At 36.9% G+C, this 21072-nt stretch overlaps 1 protein-coding gene across 4 annotated transcripts in view; it reads right to left on the minus strand.

Moving 5' to 3' along the window:
- Txnrd1 (thioredoxin reductase 1) overlaps positions 1 to 21072 on the minus strand; it is a 59974-nt gene that overhangs the window by 13517 nt on the left and 25385 nt on the right. For all 4 annotated transcript variants that reach the window (XM_078052915.1, XM_005322342.5, XM_078052914.1 and 1 more), the window contains exons 5-13: positions 19465 to 19607; positions 18980 to 19095; positions 16871 to 17096; positions 14496 to 14588; positions 13858 to 13934; positions 13085 to 13241; positions 7941 to 8048; positions 5160 to 5255; positions 700 to 834 (exon numbers count right to left, since the gene is read on the minus strand). In XM_078052915.1, the coding sequence (XP_077909041.1) occupies positions 700 to 834; positions 5160 to 5255; positions 7941 to 8048; positions 13085 to 13241; positions 13858 to 13934; positions 14496 to 14588; positions 16871 to 17096; positions 18980 to 19095; positions 19465 to 19607 (1151 nt within the window). The remainder of the gene's footprint in view (positions 1 to 699; positions 835 to 5159; positions 5256 to 7940; positions 8049 to 13084; positions 13242 to 13857; positions 13935 to 14495; positions 14589 to 16870; positions 17097 to 18979; positions 19096 to 19464; positions 19608 to 21072) is intronic.

Below are 21072 nucleotides of genomic sequence, written 5' to 3' on the forward strand. Positions count from 1 at the left end.
AATGGAAACCGGCCAGTCCTCCAGCTGCTGAATGAAATCTGGTACACACACACCATTGTGTATGTGTTTGTACACACAATTCACACCCTGGATACCACTGGCTAGGGTACACAGATAACAGCTGCGATTTTAAACTCCAGAGCTACATTGCCACCTCCCAGCCAGTTCCTGTGAAGTATCACTTACTACATTCAACTCCTGGAAGATCACTCACTTACAGTGAAGAAACACTGACACCCAGAGGCCTAGGCGGTCAATTTCCAGTTCCATCACTTTCTAATCTCATTGTTTTGATAACAAAAGCAAAAGGCATAGACAATATTAGTTTAGCCTTGAAGTAACCCCAGATCACTAAGATAGAGGGTCTTTGGAGTTTGAATGGCATTATTAACTGATTGCCATGAAAAAAACTAAGGAGATTTTATAAGTAAGTGCTTGCCCATATTTATCAGTTGTTCTCTTAAAATTTTTACACTGAAAGGCATGACAGACATTTCCAGTTTGGTAATAAATATCTGAAAAAAATTGTTTTGAGAGAAAGGCCTTCCTTTGAGGTACTCTCAAACATTATCAAAGGTCAGGAGATATAGAAGTAGGTCAGGTGCAGCAGAGAACAGCACTGTTCACAGTCCCAGGCCTGCTCCTCACGCTGGCAATGATGTACACTTCTAAACAGCTCAGAGAGTGTACATGACCCACCTCTGCACAGACGGGGTGGATTCCAATCGTGCTGTCCAGCTGCCTCTTGGTCAGTCCACACTTGAGCGCAGCTGCGAAGCCCTGCGTGACTTCTCCAGCATTTGGGCCCAGTACGTGAAAGCCCACAACACGTTCCTAAGATAAAAATAAATAAATAAAGTTTAAAAAGCATGCTAATTTTTATCCCCTTCCTTTCCTATCTGGCCTTGAATACTTCCCTGGTCTAGTCTAAAAACCCCATGTCAGAAACGGCCACAGACTCATGCTGAAGTTGGACACTACAAACTGATTAGGCAGACTCCCTCGTGTGGGCCGCCACGGGGAGCGTGACGTGCACGTTGAGCAGGAGGAAGAGACAAGACGGCCTGACAAGGACCTGAGGAGGAGGATGGAAAACTAAAAAGCAAAGACATCTGCAGTTCCTGAACCACTGAACACTGACAGATGTTACACAGGCGCTGGGGACCCCGTGTTCCCTATTTGGTTTCTCAGTGTCACATAAACTATCTCTGGTAATCATGAGGCTCAAGAACAGTCACTTAAACTAAAAAAAAAAAAAAAAAATCATTTAAGGTTTTAAGAAGTAGAAAGAGCAATTAGATACTGTTAAGACTCTTCCAGTATGAAAATACTTTTGAAAGCAAAAGGAAAAGGTCTAGCAACTCTGAGCTACCTGTTTGGGAATTACTTTGGATAAATTCTAAATCCTAAACTCAGGCTACCTCTGCCAAGAGCAGAGAAACCTGGTGCATTCTACGGCTATACTCAGTTTTTCAAGAGCCAACCCTGAATAAGCTAAACTAACTAGTCCCTTTTCCTCCCAACACTTGAGGCCATTCAACTGGGTGCAGAACTATTCAGCCAGTCTCTGGCAACAATCAGAAAGGTCACTTTAGCGCCAAAGTACTGTGACACATTCTGTGTTGGACAATCAGGAGTTCAAAGTTGAATAAAGAAGATCTGTGTTGTGAGTTATTAAAAAAATTTAAAATACACTAGATTTACATGCAATAACATGGGAAGATTTCAAAAAATAAAAATAAATTTAAAAAACAAGGTGCAGGCAAAAATTGTAGCTCAGTGGTAGAGTCTCGCTTGGCACATGTGAAGCACTGAGTTCAATCCTCAGCACCACATAAAAATAAAATAAAGGCAATGTGTCCACATAGAACTAAAAAAACATTTAAAAAAAAACAAACAAACAATGCACCATGTTGTATTTACTGAAGATAACATTCTAAAACCACAAAATACTGTGTGACATTTATAAAAACATAACATTATAAACGAACAGAAACAAAAAAGAGAAACCCTCTGACTTCAGAGTTGTGCCTCTGGGGGAGTTTTGAAAAGACTACAGGAGGAGGAGATGGCTTAAAAGGGCTCCACCTTGACTGGAATTAAATTCCAACTCTGTTATTAATGATATAAATACTTAAATTTTATGTGCTTCAGTTTCCTCTAGTAGAAAATGAAGGAAATAACAGCGCATATGCCATAGGATTATATAAGAATTAAATAAGCTAATACTTATTAAACATATTAATAAATTAATACCTATTAATGCAGATCTTTTAGTATCTGATACAGTTAAGTGTTCAATAAATCTACGCTATTTATAAACAATACCTGTGATTATGGCAAATATGGCAAGAATGTTCAATGACTCTGAATTGTGGGCACTTTCCCTGTCTTTACATATATTTATATATATTCTATGTTAAAATATGTAAAAACTAGCAGATTTAAAAATCAAGGACATGGCATGAACATAAAAATTGTGCTCTATATGTGTAATGAGAATTGTAATACATTCCAGTTATCGTGTATTTAAAAAAATAATAAAATCAATTAAAAAAAAAGTAATACATTAAAAAAAAAATCAAGGACATTTAGACACTAAAGTCAGATGACTGACTCAAAATGAGTAAAGCATGCCCCAAGGACAGTCAGAAGTTCTAGAAGCATGCTTTTGAATCAGCTTGCTCATGACAGAAGAGCAACAACGTAGATCTTCTTTGTTACTATCTTTGTCCATGAAAATATTATGACCTCAATTGCTTTAGGTAAGGAAGGTTTATTGGCAGTGAAACTTATTTTTCATATTACACAAGCAAGCTACCAGAATAAATAACAATGGGGGAAAAAACAACTGCACATAGTTAAAATAGATTTGCTTGGCATGAAGGAAACTTGATGTTGCTCCATGCAACTGAAGTCTCGCTCAAACAAGAGAGGTGACATTGCCAAGAAGAATACCTCATGCTTTTTCCACATCTTTTCTTTGCAGTAGAATGGATATCTAATGTATGCACACATAAACAAACTTTTAATAAAATGTCTAAAAAGAAAACTATATACAATCATTTTTATGCCAATGGCATATTCATTATGGATTATTCTAGTATTTTTTTTATTAAATGCCTCAATGATGACCTCTTTTGTAGAGAATCTAAGAAGTATCTCCTAAAACTCTAGGTTCTGCAAAAAAATAAAGAAAGAATAAAAAATCTGCAATTGTGGGCTGGGATTGTAGCTCAGCAGTAAAGCGCTTGCATAGCACAAGTGAGGCCCTGGGTTCGAACCTCAGCACCACATGAAAATAAGTAAATAAGATAAAGGTATTGTGTCCAACTACAACTAAAAAATACATATTAAAAAAAATCTGCAATTATGTCCCTGTCTGGAGCAGTAGTTTCTATATAAGATTAAAAATAGAGCTTATTAGGCATTTTAATGAATAGATTCCTTAGCATTATTTATATTTTTACTGAGGGCGTTTTGTTTAAAGGCAATGTGCCAGGTAACTTAAAATTATCCATTTTCTAAGATTAAGTACAATACTTAAAAGAGTATGTGTATGAACATACATGTGTCCTGGTTTATCATGTAAAATACATTTCTTACTGTGTGGGAGGCCAACCTTATGGGTGACTGAGTTACTCTCCCCAGCTGGGTGCTGAGGCGCTCAGTCACAGAAATGGGTGTGTCTTGCTACAGTCCCATGGGTGAAGCTATGCTCACCTGTTTCTTTGTAATATAACCCCTTGCCCTGTTTAGGAAAGAATCTTCCATGAAAGTGCCTTGTGTGTGTCCCCTCCTCTTAACTGTGCCCTTGGGTGTGGCCTACCCAGGTGTCAGTCAACCTGCTGACAGTGGACCTCACGAAGAGAGACTCAGCCCCCTGAAACCTGACCCCTTGCCTCATTTGAATAGCTTCTCCTCAATAAAAGGGGTCAGCGCATGCTCTCGTGCTCTTTTTCTGCAGACCCTTAAGGTCAGAGGAGCCGTCACAGCGACCCCAAAGAAAAAGTTATTTGTGTCTCTTGTGTGGTTATTTCGTGCAGCCCAGTTAGCCCAGTTTAACTAGAATGACCCCTGAGCCTTTTAGTCCCGAGAACAGAAACCCGGCATTACTGTGTGGCAGCAGTCAAGAGTTTGAAGAACACTGATGCTTCAGTCCCTCATTCTGTAAAGACACAAACTCTCCCAGGCCTGGGAGTATGCCAACAGGCTTAGCTACCAGAGGCTCCAGGTAGAGCTCGAATCGGACCTCAGTTAAGGGCTCTTCCCAAGGCAGGTTTCTCTGGTGCCAGCAGCTGGAGCTCAAATCTGCATCACTCCTATACTTTTTTGTTCATTATTTCTAGATAGTCAGTGACTTCATTGCTACTCACTTATAAACACAAACACAGAAGTTGTTCCTTGGGTTCTTTCCTGCCCTGAACTGATTGCCTGCTACTTATGTATAGGGCCCTGCACCAGTGCAGCCGTGGGGAATGACAGGGAATGCAGGCAGTGGAGCCAAGGCCTCTGCCAGTGAAGGGTGAGCACACAGCTGGGGGACTGCAGGTGAGACACTAGAGTAGTGCCCTACACAGTGTGTGGTCAAAATCAAGCACAGCAACTTTAAAAGTAAAAACAACTTTTTCATAGCTGCTCTTCTGCATCTCCTGCTGAGAGTGCAAACTGAGAACCCCCTGACTTGGGCCAGGTGACAGGGAAATGAACTATAACATCCTGGGTTAGCACAGCCTAGTTAAGTCTACGCATGTGCAGTTCCTGCCTGTTGTCTCAGTGTATCACCTTCCCCTCTTATAAAACCTGTTTCTCTGAGCTCCACAAAGATGGAAACTTAAGACAAAAAGGTCTCCTCTATCTTCCTCAAGCTTTCAATAAATTTGTTTTTCTTCATCAACCTTTGTCTCCTGAATTTTAGAGGTGCCAAGCAGTAAAATCTCAGTTTCCCAATAATAAAAATAGAGCTACATGGGCTGGTGTTGTGGCTCAGTGATAGAACTCTCACTTAGCATGTTTGAGGCACTGGGTTCAATCCTCAGCACCAGGTAAGAACAGTTATTGTGTCCATTTACAACTAAAATATAAGTACAGACTTTAAAAATTCAACCATATATTAAAAGCTAAATGAGATTATTAGAAGGATTCAGAATTGTACTTACATTGTCTTTCAGATTACAGACTATTTTTGCATAACATTTGTTGTTATCTCTTGATGGAACTGTCCATTCCAGTGGCCAAAAGAAACTATGGTAAACCTAAAAGGATATAAGCACAATTTAAACTTTCTTAAGTAGCAAGTTTGCAGACTTCAGATCTGGTGAAAGAAAAAGTTGTTTAATAATTAAGAGTTTAATTAAATGATAAAATCCATGAATTCACAGGAGATGGTATAAAGGCAATTGACATACCCTACTCAGGGATTTTTTGAAATAAATTCATCCCTTAATAATAATCCAACCTCAAAGTAAACCTTAAGTAATAGTAACAAGATAAATAGGAAATGATGGGCTGGTGTTGTGGCTCAGTGGTAGAGTGCTTGCCTAGCATGTGCAAGGCACTGGGTTCGATCCCCAGTACCACTGAAAAAAACAAAAACTAAACAAAATAAATTAAACTAAAAACAAAAATAAAGAAAATAGGAAATGAAAGAAGTCATGTAACTACTGTCCTATACTAAAAACTAACCAATATACCTGATTAAAATCAATCAATTAATTAATTTTTTAAAAACTAACTCAAAAAACTCAACATAGTTTGTTTACCTCATAAGAATGACAACTTTGGACAAGAAACAAATAAAGAGCCAGAAATAATCATCACAATCATCTAGATCCCTTGTTTATATTTCCAAAAGACATTTCCTCTTATGGCATTATCACTAACAGCACCTGAGGGTGCAGGGAGGGTAGACATACTGGCTGAGATTAACTCACAGATAACTCAAAGATAGATTTTTCTCCTGCAACTGTTAAGGCCTCAGTTCAAAACACACAGTTAGTGATCCTTGTAAAAGCACATTGGTTATGATGACATGATTAATTTTTTTAAATAAATGTAGGTTGCAAAATTAAATGTACAGTATTGCAACAATTATGAAGGGAAAAGATTAAGAACATTACTCCAAACTGCTAACAATTGCTATGTTACAGACAATCTGTGATGAATTTCCTATTTTCCTTATATTTTTTCAAAATTTCAACTCAAACATCTTACTTTTGACACAAAAATATTCGTTTTTCTTCATAAAAGTCTATGAAGAAATAAAAATATTTATTAGGAACCTCAAAATTTAAATATCTTTGATAGGTAATCTATCCTTAAAAAAAGAACAATAAACAATGAATTATAAAGACATTCATTCATCTATAGTTGTGAAAAACTATAAACAACCTAAACAAAAGGTAATTAAAGTATGACATCCCTTAAAAATTCAAATTATTACACATTTCTAAAAATGGTGTTTTTAGAAAATTGAAGGACAGACAAAAATGAAAACAGTTAATCATACTTTGAAAACTTAACATGCGCCCACCCACACAAAATTAATGCTCCCACATATATACACACATACTTGCAACAGAGGTTGAGCATCCCTAATCTTCATCTAAAATCTGAAATGCTCTAAAATCGGAGGATGTGAGTGCTGATAGGATGCCAAAGAGGAAAATATTCCACACCTTCAAACTATGTGTATAAATTGAAACAAGTGGATTTCATATTTCTTGGGTCCAATCCCAGCCACATCTCATTATATATGTGCAAAAGAAAAAAAAAATCTGGTCCCAACCACTTCAGATTAGGAATATTCAATTTGTATAAATATTTATGGTCTAGATGGAAATATGCAAAAATATTAATAGCAGTCATTTCTTCATGAATTAAAATATAGTCTTTTTGCTGTTTCAAACATTCTATAAATGAAGTTATACTATTTTTAAAATCAGAAAAAAATGTTAATAATGTGTTCCTAATAAACCAAGATATTTCATGCTACTATCCATGCATAAAATAAAAGATTGTCAGGTAGTTAAAAGAAGCTTTTATGGGTTGGGGTTGTGGCTCAGTGGTAGAGTGCTTGCCTAGCATGTGTGGGGCACTAGGTTCAATTCTCAGCACCACATTATATAAATAAATGAATAAAATAAAGATTCATCAATTTAAAAGTATTTAAGAAAAAAAGAGGGTTTTATATCATAAGGTTGACTTTTATTCACAAATCTGTGAATAAAAAAAAATTTTAGAATGTTTTACTGGAAAGATTTTCCCCTGTGATTTAAATGCATGCTGCAGTCCTTTTAAGTAGTATTATTTGTGTATATTAAAAAGTCATATACAGGGACTGGGGTTGTGGCTCAGTGGTAAAGCCCTTGTCTGGCATGTGTGAGGCCCTGGGTTCGATCCTCAACACCACATATAACCAAACAAATAAAGTGAAAAATCCATTAGCAACTAAAAAATATTTTTTAAAAAGTCATATTTAATATACAATGTCTTTACTACATGATAAAAAGTGACTGGTGAAGTTAATATAGATCAGACAGTAATGTTAAAATAGCAATCATTACATAGGTCAAAGCAAGAAAACTTTTTTTTTTGTTTTCACTTTGCTGTATTTCTCATATTTCAATAATTAAAACTAAATAAATGTGGTTCACCCTTGTTCATTACAAATACACTGAAATATCAAAGGATAAAAAGTAGCATTCAATTTACTCCGAAATGGCTCAGAGGAAATTATACATATACACAAAGAGCAAGAGAATATGAAAGTTTATAAAATAAATGAACAAAATGTAATAATAATTGAGTCTAGACAATGGCTATAAGGAAGTTCTTTGCATTATTTTAAAACTTTTGTGTATACTTGAAATTACTTTAAAATTTTGATGAAAAAAAGTAGTATAGATTAGTCCAAGATGAAGAAAAAAAGAAGAGCTTACCTCAATGTTCTCCTCCCCAAATTTCTCTACAGCCTTCTCTTCTGAAAGGCCGCAAGCACCATATTCCAAAGGAGTAAATACGGTTGTTGGAACATTTTCATAGTCACACTGTTTCAAAACCAGGGAAGAGAATTATGATAGGCAAATCCTAAAACAGGTATTCTTAAAAATGATTCAAAAGTACACTTGCAAACTCATTCTATGAGGCCAATAACATCCTGATTCCAAAACCAGACAAAGACACATCAAAGAAAACTTCAGACCAGTATCTCTAATGAACATAGATACAAAAATCCTCAATAAAATTCTGGCAAATCAAACACAAATCATATCAAAAAGATAGTGCACCATGGTCAAGTGAGGTTCATCCCAGGAATGCAAGGTTGGATCAACATATGGAAATCTATAAATGTAATTCATCACATCAACAGACTTAAAAATAAGAATCATATGATCATCTCAATAGATGCAGAAAAAGCATTTGACAAATACAGCATCCCTTCATGTTCAAAACACTAGAAAAACTAGGGATAACAGGAACATACCTCAACAGTATAAAAGGTATCTATGCTAAGCCCCAAGCCAACATTATTCTAAATGAAGAAAACCTGAAAGCATTCCTTCTAAAAAATGGAATAAGACAGGGATGTCCTCTTTCATCACTCCTATTTAACACAGTTCTTGAAACTCTAGCCAGAGCAATTAGACAAAATAAATTAAAGGGATACAGATAGGAAAAAGAATTCAAATTATCACTATTTGCCGATGATATGATATATACCTAGAAGACCCAAAAAATTCCACCACAAAACAATAAATGAATTCAGCCAAGTAGCAGGATATAAAATCAATACCCATAAACCAAAAGCATTTCTGTACATCAGTGACAAATCCTCTGAAAGAAAAACTAGGAAATCTACCCATTTTACAATAGTCACAAAAAAAAAAATAAACAAAATACCTGGGAATCAATTTAATGAAAGAGGTGACAATGAAATTTACAAATGCTCTACAATGAAAATTACAAAATGCTAAAGAGGACTCGGGATGTGGCTCAAGTGGTAGCGTGCTTGCCTGGCATGCATGAGGCACTGGGTTCGATCCTCAGCACCACATAAAGGAAAATAAAAATATTGTGTCACCTAAAAAACTAAAAAAATAAATATTTTTTTTAAATGCTAAAGAAAGAAATTAAAGAAGACCTTAGAAGATGGAAAGATCTACCTTGTTCCTGGATAGGCAGAATAAATATTTTCAAAATGACCATACTACCAAAAGCACTATATAGATTTAATGCAATTCCAATCAAAATCCCAATGACATTCCTCATGGAAATAGAAAAAGCAGTCATCAAATTCATCTGGAAAAATAAGAGACCCAGAATAACTAAAGCAATCCTTAGCAGGAAGGGTGAAGTAGGTGGCATCACTATACCAGACCTTAAACTATACTACAGAGCAATAGTAACAAAAAACAGCATGATATTGGCACCAAAACAGACTTGTAGACCAAAGGTGAAAAACAGAGAACACAGAGACAAACCCACATAATTACAGTTATTTTATATTAGACAAAGGTGCCAAAAACATATATTAAAGAAAAGATAGCCTCTTCAACAAATGGTGCTAGGAAAATTGGAAATCCATGCACACAAAATGAAATTAAACCCCTATCTCTCACCATGGACAAAACTCAACTCATAGTGGATCAAGGACCTAGGAATTAAAGCAGAGACCCTGTGCCTAATAGAAGATAAAGTAGGATAAAATGGATAATGGATAGAATCCATTTTGTCACATTAGGCCTGACTTCCTTAAAAAGACTCCTATAGCATTAAGAAATAAAATCAAGAATCAATAAATGGGATGGATTCAAACTAAAAAGCTTCTTCTCGCCAAAAGACAAAGTGAGATAAATAGAGTGAGGTGAATAAAGAGGTGAATAGAGAGCTTATGGTGAGGTGAACAGAGAGCCTACAGGATGGTAGCAAATTTTTACCACATGAACATCAGATAGAGCATTAATCTCTGGGATATATAAAGCACTCAAAATCTTAACACCCACCCCCGAAAAAAAAATCAATGAATGGGCCAAGGAACTGAACAGATATGACAAAATGTTCAACATCACCAGCAATTAGAGAAATACAAATCAAAACTACTCTAAAATTTCATCTCACTCCAGTCAGAATGGCAGCTATCAAGAATACAAACAACAATAAGTGTTAGAAGGATGTGGGGGAAAAGGCACACTCATACATTGCTGGTGGGACTGCAAATTGCAGTCAATCTGGAAAGCAGTATAGAGACTCCTTGGAAAACTTGGAATGGAACCACCATTTGACCCAGCTATCCCTCTCCTCGGTTTATACCCAAAGGACTTTAAAAAAGCGTATTATAGGGACACAGCCACATCAATGTATAAGAGCAACACAATTCACAATAGCAAAATTGTGAAACCAACCTAGATGCCCTTCAGTAGGTGAATGGATAAAGGAAATGTGGCATATATACACAATGAAATATTACTCAGCATTAAAAGAGAATAAAATCATGGCATTTGCAGGTAAATGGATGGAGTTGGAGAATATTATGCTAAGTGAAGTAAGTCAATCCCAAAAAAACAAATGCCAAATGGTTTCTCCAATATGAGGATGCTGATCCATAATGGGGATTGGGGTGGGGAGCATGGGAGGAATGGAGGAACTTTAGATAGGGCAAAGGGGAGACAGGGGAAGAAGGGGGTCTAGGGGTAAGGAAGATGGTGGAATGAGATGAACATCAATACCCTAAGTACATGTATGATGACACAAATAGTGTGACTCTACTTTGTGTACAACCAGAGACAGGAAAAGTCATGCTCTATATGTGTAATATGAATCGAAGATGCATTCTACTGTCATATATAACAAATTAGAAAAATTTTTAAAATGGTTCAAAAGTGGGAAAGGAAAGCAGAAATAAATTTCTATCAAAAGCATGTGAAATCCCAATCACAGACACTAACTACACTGAGAATCACCCACTCATGTGAAAAGCTTTTTTAGAGGCTTGAAGTCTGACAAGAATGATTATAAAGAAAAGATCAGCATCCTCATATTGTGGCAGCTACCAACTGATGTTACCTTCAATTACCACTTTCTCTCCTCTAAATAAAATAGCAAAAAACAATATATAGGAAATTATCAGACCTGATAATCTCAGATTAGAGACAAAAATCAACAGAATTCTTTGAAATCAATTAGGTAATACATATAGGAGTCATAAAAGTATTTTACACCTTTGGATCAATAATCCTACTTTTAAAAAATTTATAAGATTATGTTATTACAATAACATGCTACTATAATTATAATGGTATGAAAATTTCATACATAGAAAAGGTTACATATACTGATTGAGTTTTGCTGCAGTCCTCCTTCAACAGTGGCAATATTAAAAGTGGCTTTAAAATAACCCCCAAGAATTAGAATGTAACACATACATACTGTCAGTGTACTATTATGGAGCCACTAAAATGGGAACGAAGACCACTAGAAGACAATAAGCCTAAGCAACATTCTACATTTAAAATGTGAAAAATGCAATTCTCATTCTCTAAAATAGAGTATAAAATCTTTAAAATATGCCAGAAACAATAAATATAATTCTTATTCTCTAAAAAGACCATAAACATCCTTGGATTTCTCTAATACAAAAGGCAGATATCCACTTCAAGTTATTGGTATGCCACGAGCCAGAGCTACCTTCCTACATTAAATAAGAACAAACCAGACAAAAATGGACATTGGACAAGCAGCAGCACCTGTGGCCCTCAAGAGAAGGGAAACAGAAGGAGGGGGCCTCTGCTGGCTCGGGGTTACTGCCCAGAAGGACTCCTGGACCTCCATGCCGTGAGGGGAAACTAGAAGAGCCTGGCAGTCTTTCCCAGTCAGAGACAGTGATGACAGCTCAGGGCAGCCAGGGTGGCTTGCAGCTACAAGGCAGACTACCAAAGAGGAGGGGGTTACACAAAGAGAGTTCTCAGACCCCCAGAGATTCACTTGAGACTACCAACAAGATGTAGAAGGACTATCCACAAGGAAATGAAAATATCCAGATTTTAAGAAATTCTGTGCCACATGATTTCAAATTTAGTGCAATCTTTTTCATGTTCACCCTTTGGTTATTGCTGTTATATAAAAATATTTCTTTTTTATTTCAGGAATCTGCAAGATATAAATTAAAAAACCAAATACATCTCAAGCTATATTTCTGAATGCCCTTTCTTGACTTACCAGATACTCATTAACTTCGATAATGAATATAAGATTTAACTCAAAGAGGTGATCTTGTTATCTTTGTTCCAATAGGAATATGAACCCTATCTAGCCACTCTGACAGAACCCTTCTACCCCTAATCTCTAATCAGATTTTATTATGCTACAAATCCAGAATAACTCCAGGCCACAAATAAACTGTACTAGCATCATTCCATGAGATTTCCATTACTGTAGCCAACCCATGATGATTTATATTCAAGGAAAATGGGTAGTAACTAAATTCTTCACAATTCATTTTCCCAGAATTCCTTTTTAAAAAATAATTAGGGTATATTATTCTTTTTGGCCATCTGGTTCTATACTACAAAAGGAAGCATTCAATTTTCTACTGTGTCTTTAAACAAAATCACTCTAAAGCATTAACATTAGCATAAAACATATTTAATATCCCAAGAACAAAAGACATTTTCTTTGAAAGGACTGGGGAACAAAATCTGAACAGTAGTTTAAACAACTTTGCACACTGAAACTTTTGCCTAAAATCCCCAAATCCTTTTATAGCTTAGATAGGTACAAAAAAAAAAGACTTAGAAAATTATACTTTCAGTGATAATAATGAAACTGATGGAAAATGCAACTATTGTAAGTACATGAAACACAACTAGCTCCTCTTTATTCTAAGTGTAATTCCAAAAGTGACAATTTTCATAATAAAGTCACAAATGTATAGCAGACCTAACAATGTATCATTTGGAATACACTTAATAAAGCAGATCTAGAATGTCATTACCAAAGTACTAAATTACTCAAACCTGGTACATTTCCCAACTGCACCACTAAACGGGACAGAGAGGATTATTAAAAAGAGTGTCTCAGCACTTGCCTTGACAGTGGAGCCAGCATAAAGCCTCTGGGCCAGCAATCTTCCTGCCTGGATGGCCACTGGGGTAAGTTCCAGCTTTCCCTCCAATATATCACCAATGGCATAGATGTAAGGCACATTGGTCTGTTCTTCATCCGTGACAGGTATTTTGCCAGTTCTGTAAATTCGTTTAATTAAAAATTACTGACATTACCAATATCAACTGAATAGAACTAAATCCCCTTTCTCCCCATGAAGCCCCAAACTGACGCTGAGAACGATGTTCTAGTGTATTATTAAAAAGCTTAGAAGAACCAAAACGATTAGTGACAATCCTGGCAGTACTGTGAAAAATCAAAGAAATAAGAAAACTATAGGAAACCTCTGTCCAGGCACAGTACATTGTGTACACCTATAGACCCAGCTACTTGGGAGGCTGAGGCACGAGGATCACAAGTTTAATGCCAGCCCAGGCAACTTAGCAAGACCCTTTATCAAAATAAAATTATTATAAGGGGGCTACAGATGTAGCTCAGAGGTAGAGTGCTGGGTTTGAGCCTATTAGTATGGCCAAAAAAAAGAAAGAAACCTTACAGAGACAATTCTAAATTAAAATAACCACAAAACAAAATAAATGCAGGAAACACTAATATGAGTGGCACTGAAGAGTGTTCTATTTTCTAAACCAAAAAAGGGAACTCTCCAACTATGTTAAAAATAACTTTAAAATACTCTAGAATTGATCAATGTTATGAATAAGTGAAATAGCACTGAATGACAATGTTTTTTCTTACTTTTCATTTATCTTCACCCCCACTGTTTCTAAGCCAATATTTCTTGTACAAGAATCTCTTCCTATTGCCAGCAGTACCTGAAAAATTAATACACTTTTTAAAAACCTTTGCATGAATTAAACATTTTTCAGATTATTAAGCTAATATAGTTTCATTTCCCACTTAGTAATAAATACTTAATAATACAAGTTAAAACAAATTAAAAAGCCTCAATTAAAAAAAAAACCTCTCCAACATAATATAGCAGAAATAGCTCTTTGTTTCTTATTAATAATGAGAAAGAATGAATGCCTTAATGAACTCAGCCAAGTTTACAGACAAACACAACACACTCTATGACTGATTAAGTTATTTTCCAAGTGGCAGGCTGGGAGGTAAAAGGGACAGAAAATTCTAACTCATTCAAAAACATCTGATACCTTTTTTAGCCGTTTGATAAAACAATATTTTAAGTTACAGTACAGAAAATATGAAGCCACCCTTTGTCAAAACAAATTATAATATCAGAAGTACTGAAGATATCTTAGAAGGGGCTCAGAATAAGTGATTTTAAAAGGACTCACTGTAAATACACAACAGAGAACCAAGAAGCATGTTACTTGCTTTCTGTTGTAATAGTGCCCTGGGCATCTCCTTACCGTATTATACTCTCCTTCAATGATTTCCTCGCTATTGGTGGACTGAGCTGTCACCCTGAGTCGGCCTGGTGTCCCTGCTTCAATTTGTTCAATCTGCAAAAGTGATAAAGTTTTGACAGACGTTTATTAAGGAAAATAATTGTCTTCCCTGTCAATCTGGCTAACCCAAAGTTGAAATATAAAATCTGGCTTAAAAAGCATTTTATATCCCAATTACCTCACCTTCACATCATTAGGATGATACGAGATTCTTTTATTTAGCCCCTTCTTTGTCACAGCTTAACACTGCTTCTTAGAGAGGCTGTTTTCAAATAGTAAAGTTCAGAGGGAAAAACAGGTTTAAAAAAAAAAAAAAAAGCCAGAGAATGTACATGCCAGTCCCTAAAAATCAGACCAATATCTCAACTGCTTTTCCCATTTCCTATCTCATAATTAATTCACCCAGAAGCTTTCACCATGGGAAAGTCACTACTGCTCAAATTCAGAAATTCCCTTCTGACTTCAGATAGTCACATCACTGACAACAAAGAACAGGTATTGAAGTAAATTATTAATAATTTTAATGACAGCTACCAAGCTGTAAAAACCATAGTGGCAAAGAGATGTATGTGTTTCAATGGCTGTGAAGGAGGCAGAAAGGGAAACATCTGTGCTACAGCAAGAGAATGAACATACCAACTTATTACAGGAAGGTGTCAAGGCTAATCCATTCTGGGTAACAATGACATAGAGGCACTGCAACCTGGAAACTTCCTTAAGTCTGTAGTTAACCTACTGTCTCTGAGTAACAGCCAATCATGGGCTTTTATAAAATATTTCCTGGAAGAAAACAATAAAACCACCTGCAATTTCTGCTCTACCTTTAAAATATAATCACTCTGTTTGGGAACATTCTTCAGGGTCATTTTACTTTTGACATCAATAACAGTAAAGATTTTCTTCTTGAATTCTCTTCCTTTCTTATATAGTTAAATCTCTTAGGAGTGCACTAGAAGTCTCTCCTGTTTAAATTAAAATGTTCTCATCTTTGGAGAGGAATTCGATTGGCTCATAGCTTATATTTGTTTCAAAATGGTAAGTAAAGAGCCTCATCCTATCGTTGCCCTTATTCACTTTGTACTCTAGCCAGGCTTTCTCTGTATCTAGACCAATTTTCCTCCCCAGAGCCTTTCTGTATACATTATAACCTCTGACCAAAATATCCTGTTCTCCCACCTCTTCACAGAAGGCTCCTTCCACTCAGCACTTTACGGTACAGCAATAATTCACTACCCAGACACTTTGATAATACTATTTAAGGAGGCACAGTCCACCAGGTTTTCAAAAGGATCCACAAACTCTCCAAATATTAAGAGATTACACAATAAGATTAACTTTACTACCAGCAAAACCCACACATTCAGTTGTTTCTTACTCACAGCCTTAATGCAAATGTAGCCATCTACTTCCTAGAAACAGCAGACTTGCGATCCCCACAACAGTACTATGAAATGGATTCCCTTAGACTTCTTTTATGCCAGGTACTGTTCCAATGGCTTAAAAGTTAGCTAATGTAATCCTCACCCAGAACTCGGAGATAATCATTATCTTTCTCACTTTACAAAAGAAACCAAGGCTCACAGACATTAAATGAATGAGTCATGTAGAAACTGACAAGATTTGAATACGGGTCATTCTTATCCCAAAGCTCATACTTTTACTCATCAGCAAAGAGACACATGGCCATACAAAGAACTCAAGTCAAGTCACTGAAAGAGGAAACAAATAGCTAAAATTTCTAAACTTGACCATGATAGTCTATCCTGCACTAAAGGAAAGTATCACTAACTTATCAATTTTGTCACTCTCATATATCAAAACATTGTGGTAATGTTAACAAGGTCTCAGGTATAATTTGGCATATTTTAGGCCTTTGGAAATAAAGATCAAATGACCAAAAAAGAGCCCATAAAATGAAATGAAGTTAACTGTTTCCTGGAAAGCCAGAGTGACATAGGACATAATTTAATATATCACATACCCAGGGAAAATGTCTCACAAAGAAAAACAAAGTCAGCCTACCCTTGAACCCTTATTTTTAAATCTCTGGTACATATGATGAAATAAAATACAGCAGACCAAAGACAACATTATAAAAGAATGCAAAAACGGAAAGTTTTAATCAAGAAAGTACCAAAAGAGTAAGTTGAATTAATCCGTAAATAAGAGCAGTTATTTAAGCAGTGGGCAGGTACAAGCTTATTTCAATATATAAAAGGTGAGGAATCGGGACGGTTTATAATGCCCAAACGATGTCTCCACTACCCAACCCTAACCCTCTGTTTGCCTTTCATCATGAGTACAAAATCAGTAAACCCATGGTCAACCCCACTTACTTTAATTGGTACAAACTGCTTTATAAACTTGATACCATGTTCTTCCATGTGTTCACCAATTTTATTGGCCATGTCCTGGTCAAATCCTCTCAGGAGAATGGACCGCACCATAACAGTGACATCCAAACCAATACCAGCAAGAAATCCAGCACATTCCAAAGCGACATAGGATGCTCCAACCACCAGGGTCTTACCCGGGCAGTAAGGTAAGGAAAATAGATCATCACTGAAAAGAATTTAAAGGGATAGGGAAAGAAGAAAGAAAATATAGAAAAAGGTTCATATATGAATAGTGACTAAACCAAATAAGAACAAAAAATTTTAAATATTATAACATTCAATTAGCTACACATGAGAAGTTTTTATAAAATCTTAAGATATTTTCCCTTTCTTGCTAGTTTCTTTCAGAGTAGCTCAAGCCCAGTTGCTAAACAGAGCAAACAAATTTACTTCCTGACAATATTCCAACCTACAGCCACATGATTTAACTGCGTGAAACACATAATACAATTGCAAACCCAAACCCCACCTTCAGCTTCTGTCAAAGGTAAAAAGCCTATGTTATTTCTCATTTGGAATATTGATTATTAAGAGCAGAGAAAACAGGGTGTGCTGGTACAAGCCTGTAATCCTAGCTGCTAAGGACGCTGAAGCAAGAGGATCGTGAGTTCAAAGCCAGCCGCAGCAAAAGCGAGGCCCTAAGCAATTCAGTGAGACCCCATCTCTAAATATAATATAAAATAGGGCTGGGGATGTGCCCCAGTGGCTGAGTGCCCCTGAGTTCAATCCTTGGTACCAAAAAAAAAAAAAAAAAAAGTGAAGAGAAAGGTGAGAAAATTTTTCAAAATCTTGTTTTTATAATATTAAAATAAGTATAAAGAGTAAAACATGATGAAAATTTTATAGTTAAGAGAATACATAAGTCATATAAGATATCATTAAAGCATTGTTAAAAATGAGTTTTTAACCAGGCACATTAGTGCACACCTGTAATCCCAGCAGCTCAGAAAACAGAGGCAGGAGGACAGAAAGTTCAAAGCCAGCCTCATCAACTTAGCAAGGCCCCAAGCAACTCAGTGAGAATAAGAAAAAGGGCTGGGCATGTGGCTCAGTGGCTAAGGCCCCTGGGTTCAATTCCTGGTACTAAAAAAAAAAGTTTTTAAAATATGAAAATCAGCAGTAGAATGACAGACTTCATTACCCTATATACCTGTGTGATTGTGTTACTGGTGTGACTCAGCACCATGTACAGCCACAGGAATGAGAAGGTGTGCTCCATTTGTGTACAATGTGTCAAAATGCATTCTACTGTCATGTAAAACTAATTTGAACAAATTAAAAATATATATAAAAAGCAAGTTGGGCAAGTAGCATGGGCCTATAATCCAGGTACTCAGGAGCCTGAGGGAAGAGGATCACATGAATCCCGGGAGTTTTAGACCAGCCTGGGCAACATAGTGAGACCATGTCAAGAAACACAGGAAGGGAGGAAGGAAAGAAGGAGGAAGAGGAATGCGGAAGGGAGTGGAGGGAAGTGGAGGGAAGAGTAGGGTAGGGTATCTGTTGAGACTAATGTTTGTGCCCATTCCCCCCACCAAAATTCACATGTTGAAGTCCTAGCCCCCAAGAGAAGATGGTGTTAAGAGGCGGTGTCCTTCATAGGTGATCAGGTCATGAAGGCGGAGCTCTAGTGTCTTGATGAAAGACAGAGAGCTGCCTGTGCAGCTTCTACCAGGTGAGAACACAGAAAGAAGATGCCATCTACAAACAAAGCAACATACCCTCAGCAGACACGGATTCTGCCCACACCTTGATCACCTGACCCTGGTCTTCCCAACCTCCAGAACTATGAGAAATGAATTTCTGGTATTTCAGCTACCCCAGTTAAGTTAGTTGTTACAGCAGCCCAGACTATGACAGCACTTCCAAGACAGCCATGGCAACATGTGCCACCTGGGCTGCTCTGGATGAGGCAGAGATAATTTCAAACACAAACAAGTGTGTATCTATATATAAGTATGTTAGCAGTGATGTTAATATTGACTTTAAGTGGCAGAATGACCAATGCTTGTAGTTTTCAATTTTAAAAACATTTGTATTTAACCTTACCTGCTGATGCAGTACTCCTTGTCCCCGGGGATGCCCAAGTAACGTGGCCTTTCACCAGTGGCAATGAGAAATCGCTCTGCTGAATAAAATTTTTCTTTGCCTTTGTTATTTGTTGCCTACAAAAGAACCCAATACATCAACTCTAATAAGTAATTAGTTCTTAAAATTAACTTAAAAGTTAACAAAGACTTGTTCTTCAGTGTTTCATTTGAGCCACACAAAAATTTGATGATTCATTAAGAAAGAGATATTAAGGTCACAATGCTAGCAAATGACAGAGCCAAGCCTGAAATCCAGGTAATCTGGCCCAGTATGCTAACACTCCACCATACCCCCACAGACATCAAAATCACCAAACTGGACAGTCTGGGTCACAGTGACTTGCACTTTTATTATAATACTTTTAACATTATAACTCTTTTTCTCCCCAGCACCAACCAAAGCTTAAAAAAAAAAGTTACAGAGGATGCTGCTTTTACAATTACCTTAATCCTATGAGGTCCGATAAATTGCCCAAAAGCGTTCTCATAGACCACCTTTTTCTCCCGTAGAGCTACACGGTAGCCCCAGTTCAGAGAGCCAATGTGATTCTGTACAGCTTCTGTCATTTTTTCCCAGTCATGTTTAACTGTGTAAGAAAGTAAGACATTTAGCTTTTCAACTTCCCAACAAACATGAGTTTCTCTGTAACTATAAACATGGAATAAAGAGAGTAGAGCTTGTAGTCTACAAGAGGTTCTTCATTTTGAGCACATGAGCTACCTTTTCATTTTCAATATTCTTTCCCTTTTGGAAGACCACCATACATTTATTTATTTATTTATTTATTTTTTTAAGAGAGAGTGAGAGGAGAGGAGGGAGAGAGAGAATTTCCAACATTTTTATTTCTTAGTTCTCGGCAGACACAACATCTTTGTTGGTATGTGGTGCTGGGGATCGAACCCGGGCTGCACGCATGCCAGGCGAGCGCGCTACCGCTTGAGCCACATCCCCAGCCCCCACCATACATTTAATATAATTAATGCAAGACTTCCTGCCAAGAGGACTATGTGCTTGGGGTGGAGGACGCTGCAGGGAACCTGGACCCGCCTGCCTGCCTGTTCACCAGGAATGGACAATAGCATACCTCACCCCATCTAACTGCAACAATTACCAAACTCTTTTTATGTTCCTCTTTCTTTCTTCTTAACTAGAGTACTGTATCCAAAGTTAATCCCAGACATATACCATTGGTGGTCACAGTGACTGAGGGATGCCCCTAACATTTAATGCCCAGCCAGCCAGTGATGCTAACTATTCTTCTTCATCTACCACAGAGCTGTCCAGCCCAACGTGCCAGTAACATCACCACCACAGAGAAACAATAAGCTAGGTCAAAGGGAAAAATCATGTCTGAAATTTTATAAGTATAAAACTACTAAGTGAATTGTACTCTGCTAATCCTTATAGGAAATACCATATTCTAAAATAAGACATAGTTAGAATTAGGTAATAGCACCAATAAATTTCATGATTTCAATGACTGAAATTCAAATTCAATGATTAGATTCAACATTTCTGTTAAAGCCTTCCTTTTGTGGCTTAGGCCCAGTCTGATTTCCAAACTCCTCAAATCTCTTTTCCCTACAGAGGTTCCTTCACCTTGTGGCACAGCAGATAGCCACCCTTAGCCTCAGTGTCTAGTATGATTGTACTCAAACAGAAGGAATTTCAAAAAGTCAGGCTACCAGTTTTGGATTCAGCATCAAAGCACTTGATCTGCTCCTATGGTCTTGGTCTTGTGGTCCCTTCTGAGTGTCTTGTAACATTCAGATTCCCACCTTATATGCTACTAGTGGTAACTGGACTCTGGGACATACATGGAACTCTAGTTCGCTAGGGTGCCCTGTCTTCTGATAATACCCCAAACCCACCACCTATCAGTGTTCCCAAACATTACCAGGATCCTACACCCACACTCTGTCCACCTACTGGCATAGCCTCAGCATCTCTCCTAGGCCTCCTGATATCATTGGCTGTTCTACTAGCCGAAATGCGTTGCTAAACCTCTAGAATGCAAATTCCAGCAGGCAGGCAGAATGCATTTGCACCTA

The sequence above is a fragment of the Ictidomys tridecemlineatus genome, chromosome 6, assembly GCF_052094955.1.
Source record: "Ictidomys tridecemlineatus isolate mIctTri1 chromosome 6, mIctTri1.hap1, whole genome shotgun sequence".
Classification (NCBI taxonomy): Eukaryota; Metazoa; Chordata; class Mammalia; order Rodentia; family Sciuridae; genus Ictidomys; species Ictidomys tridecemlineatus.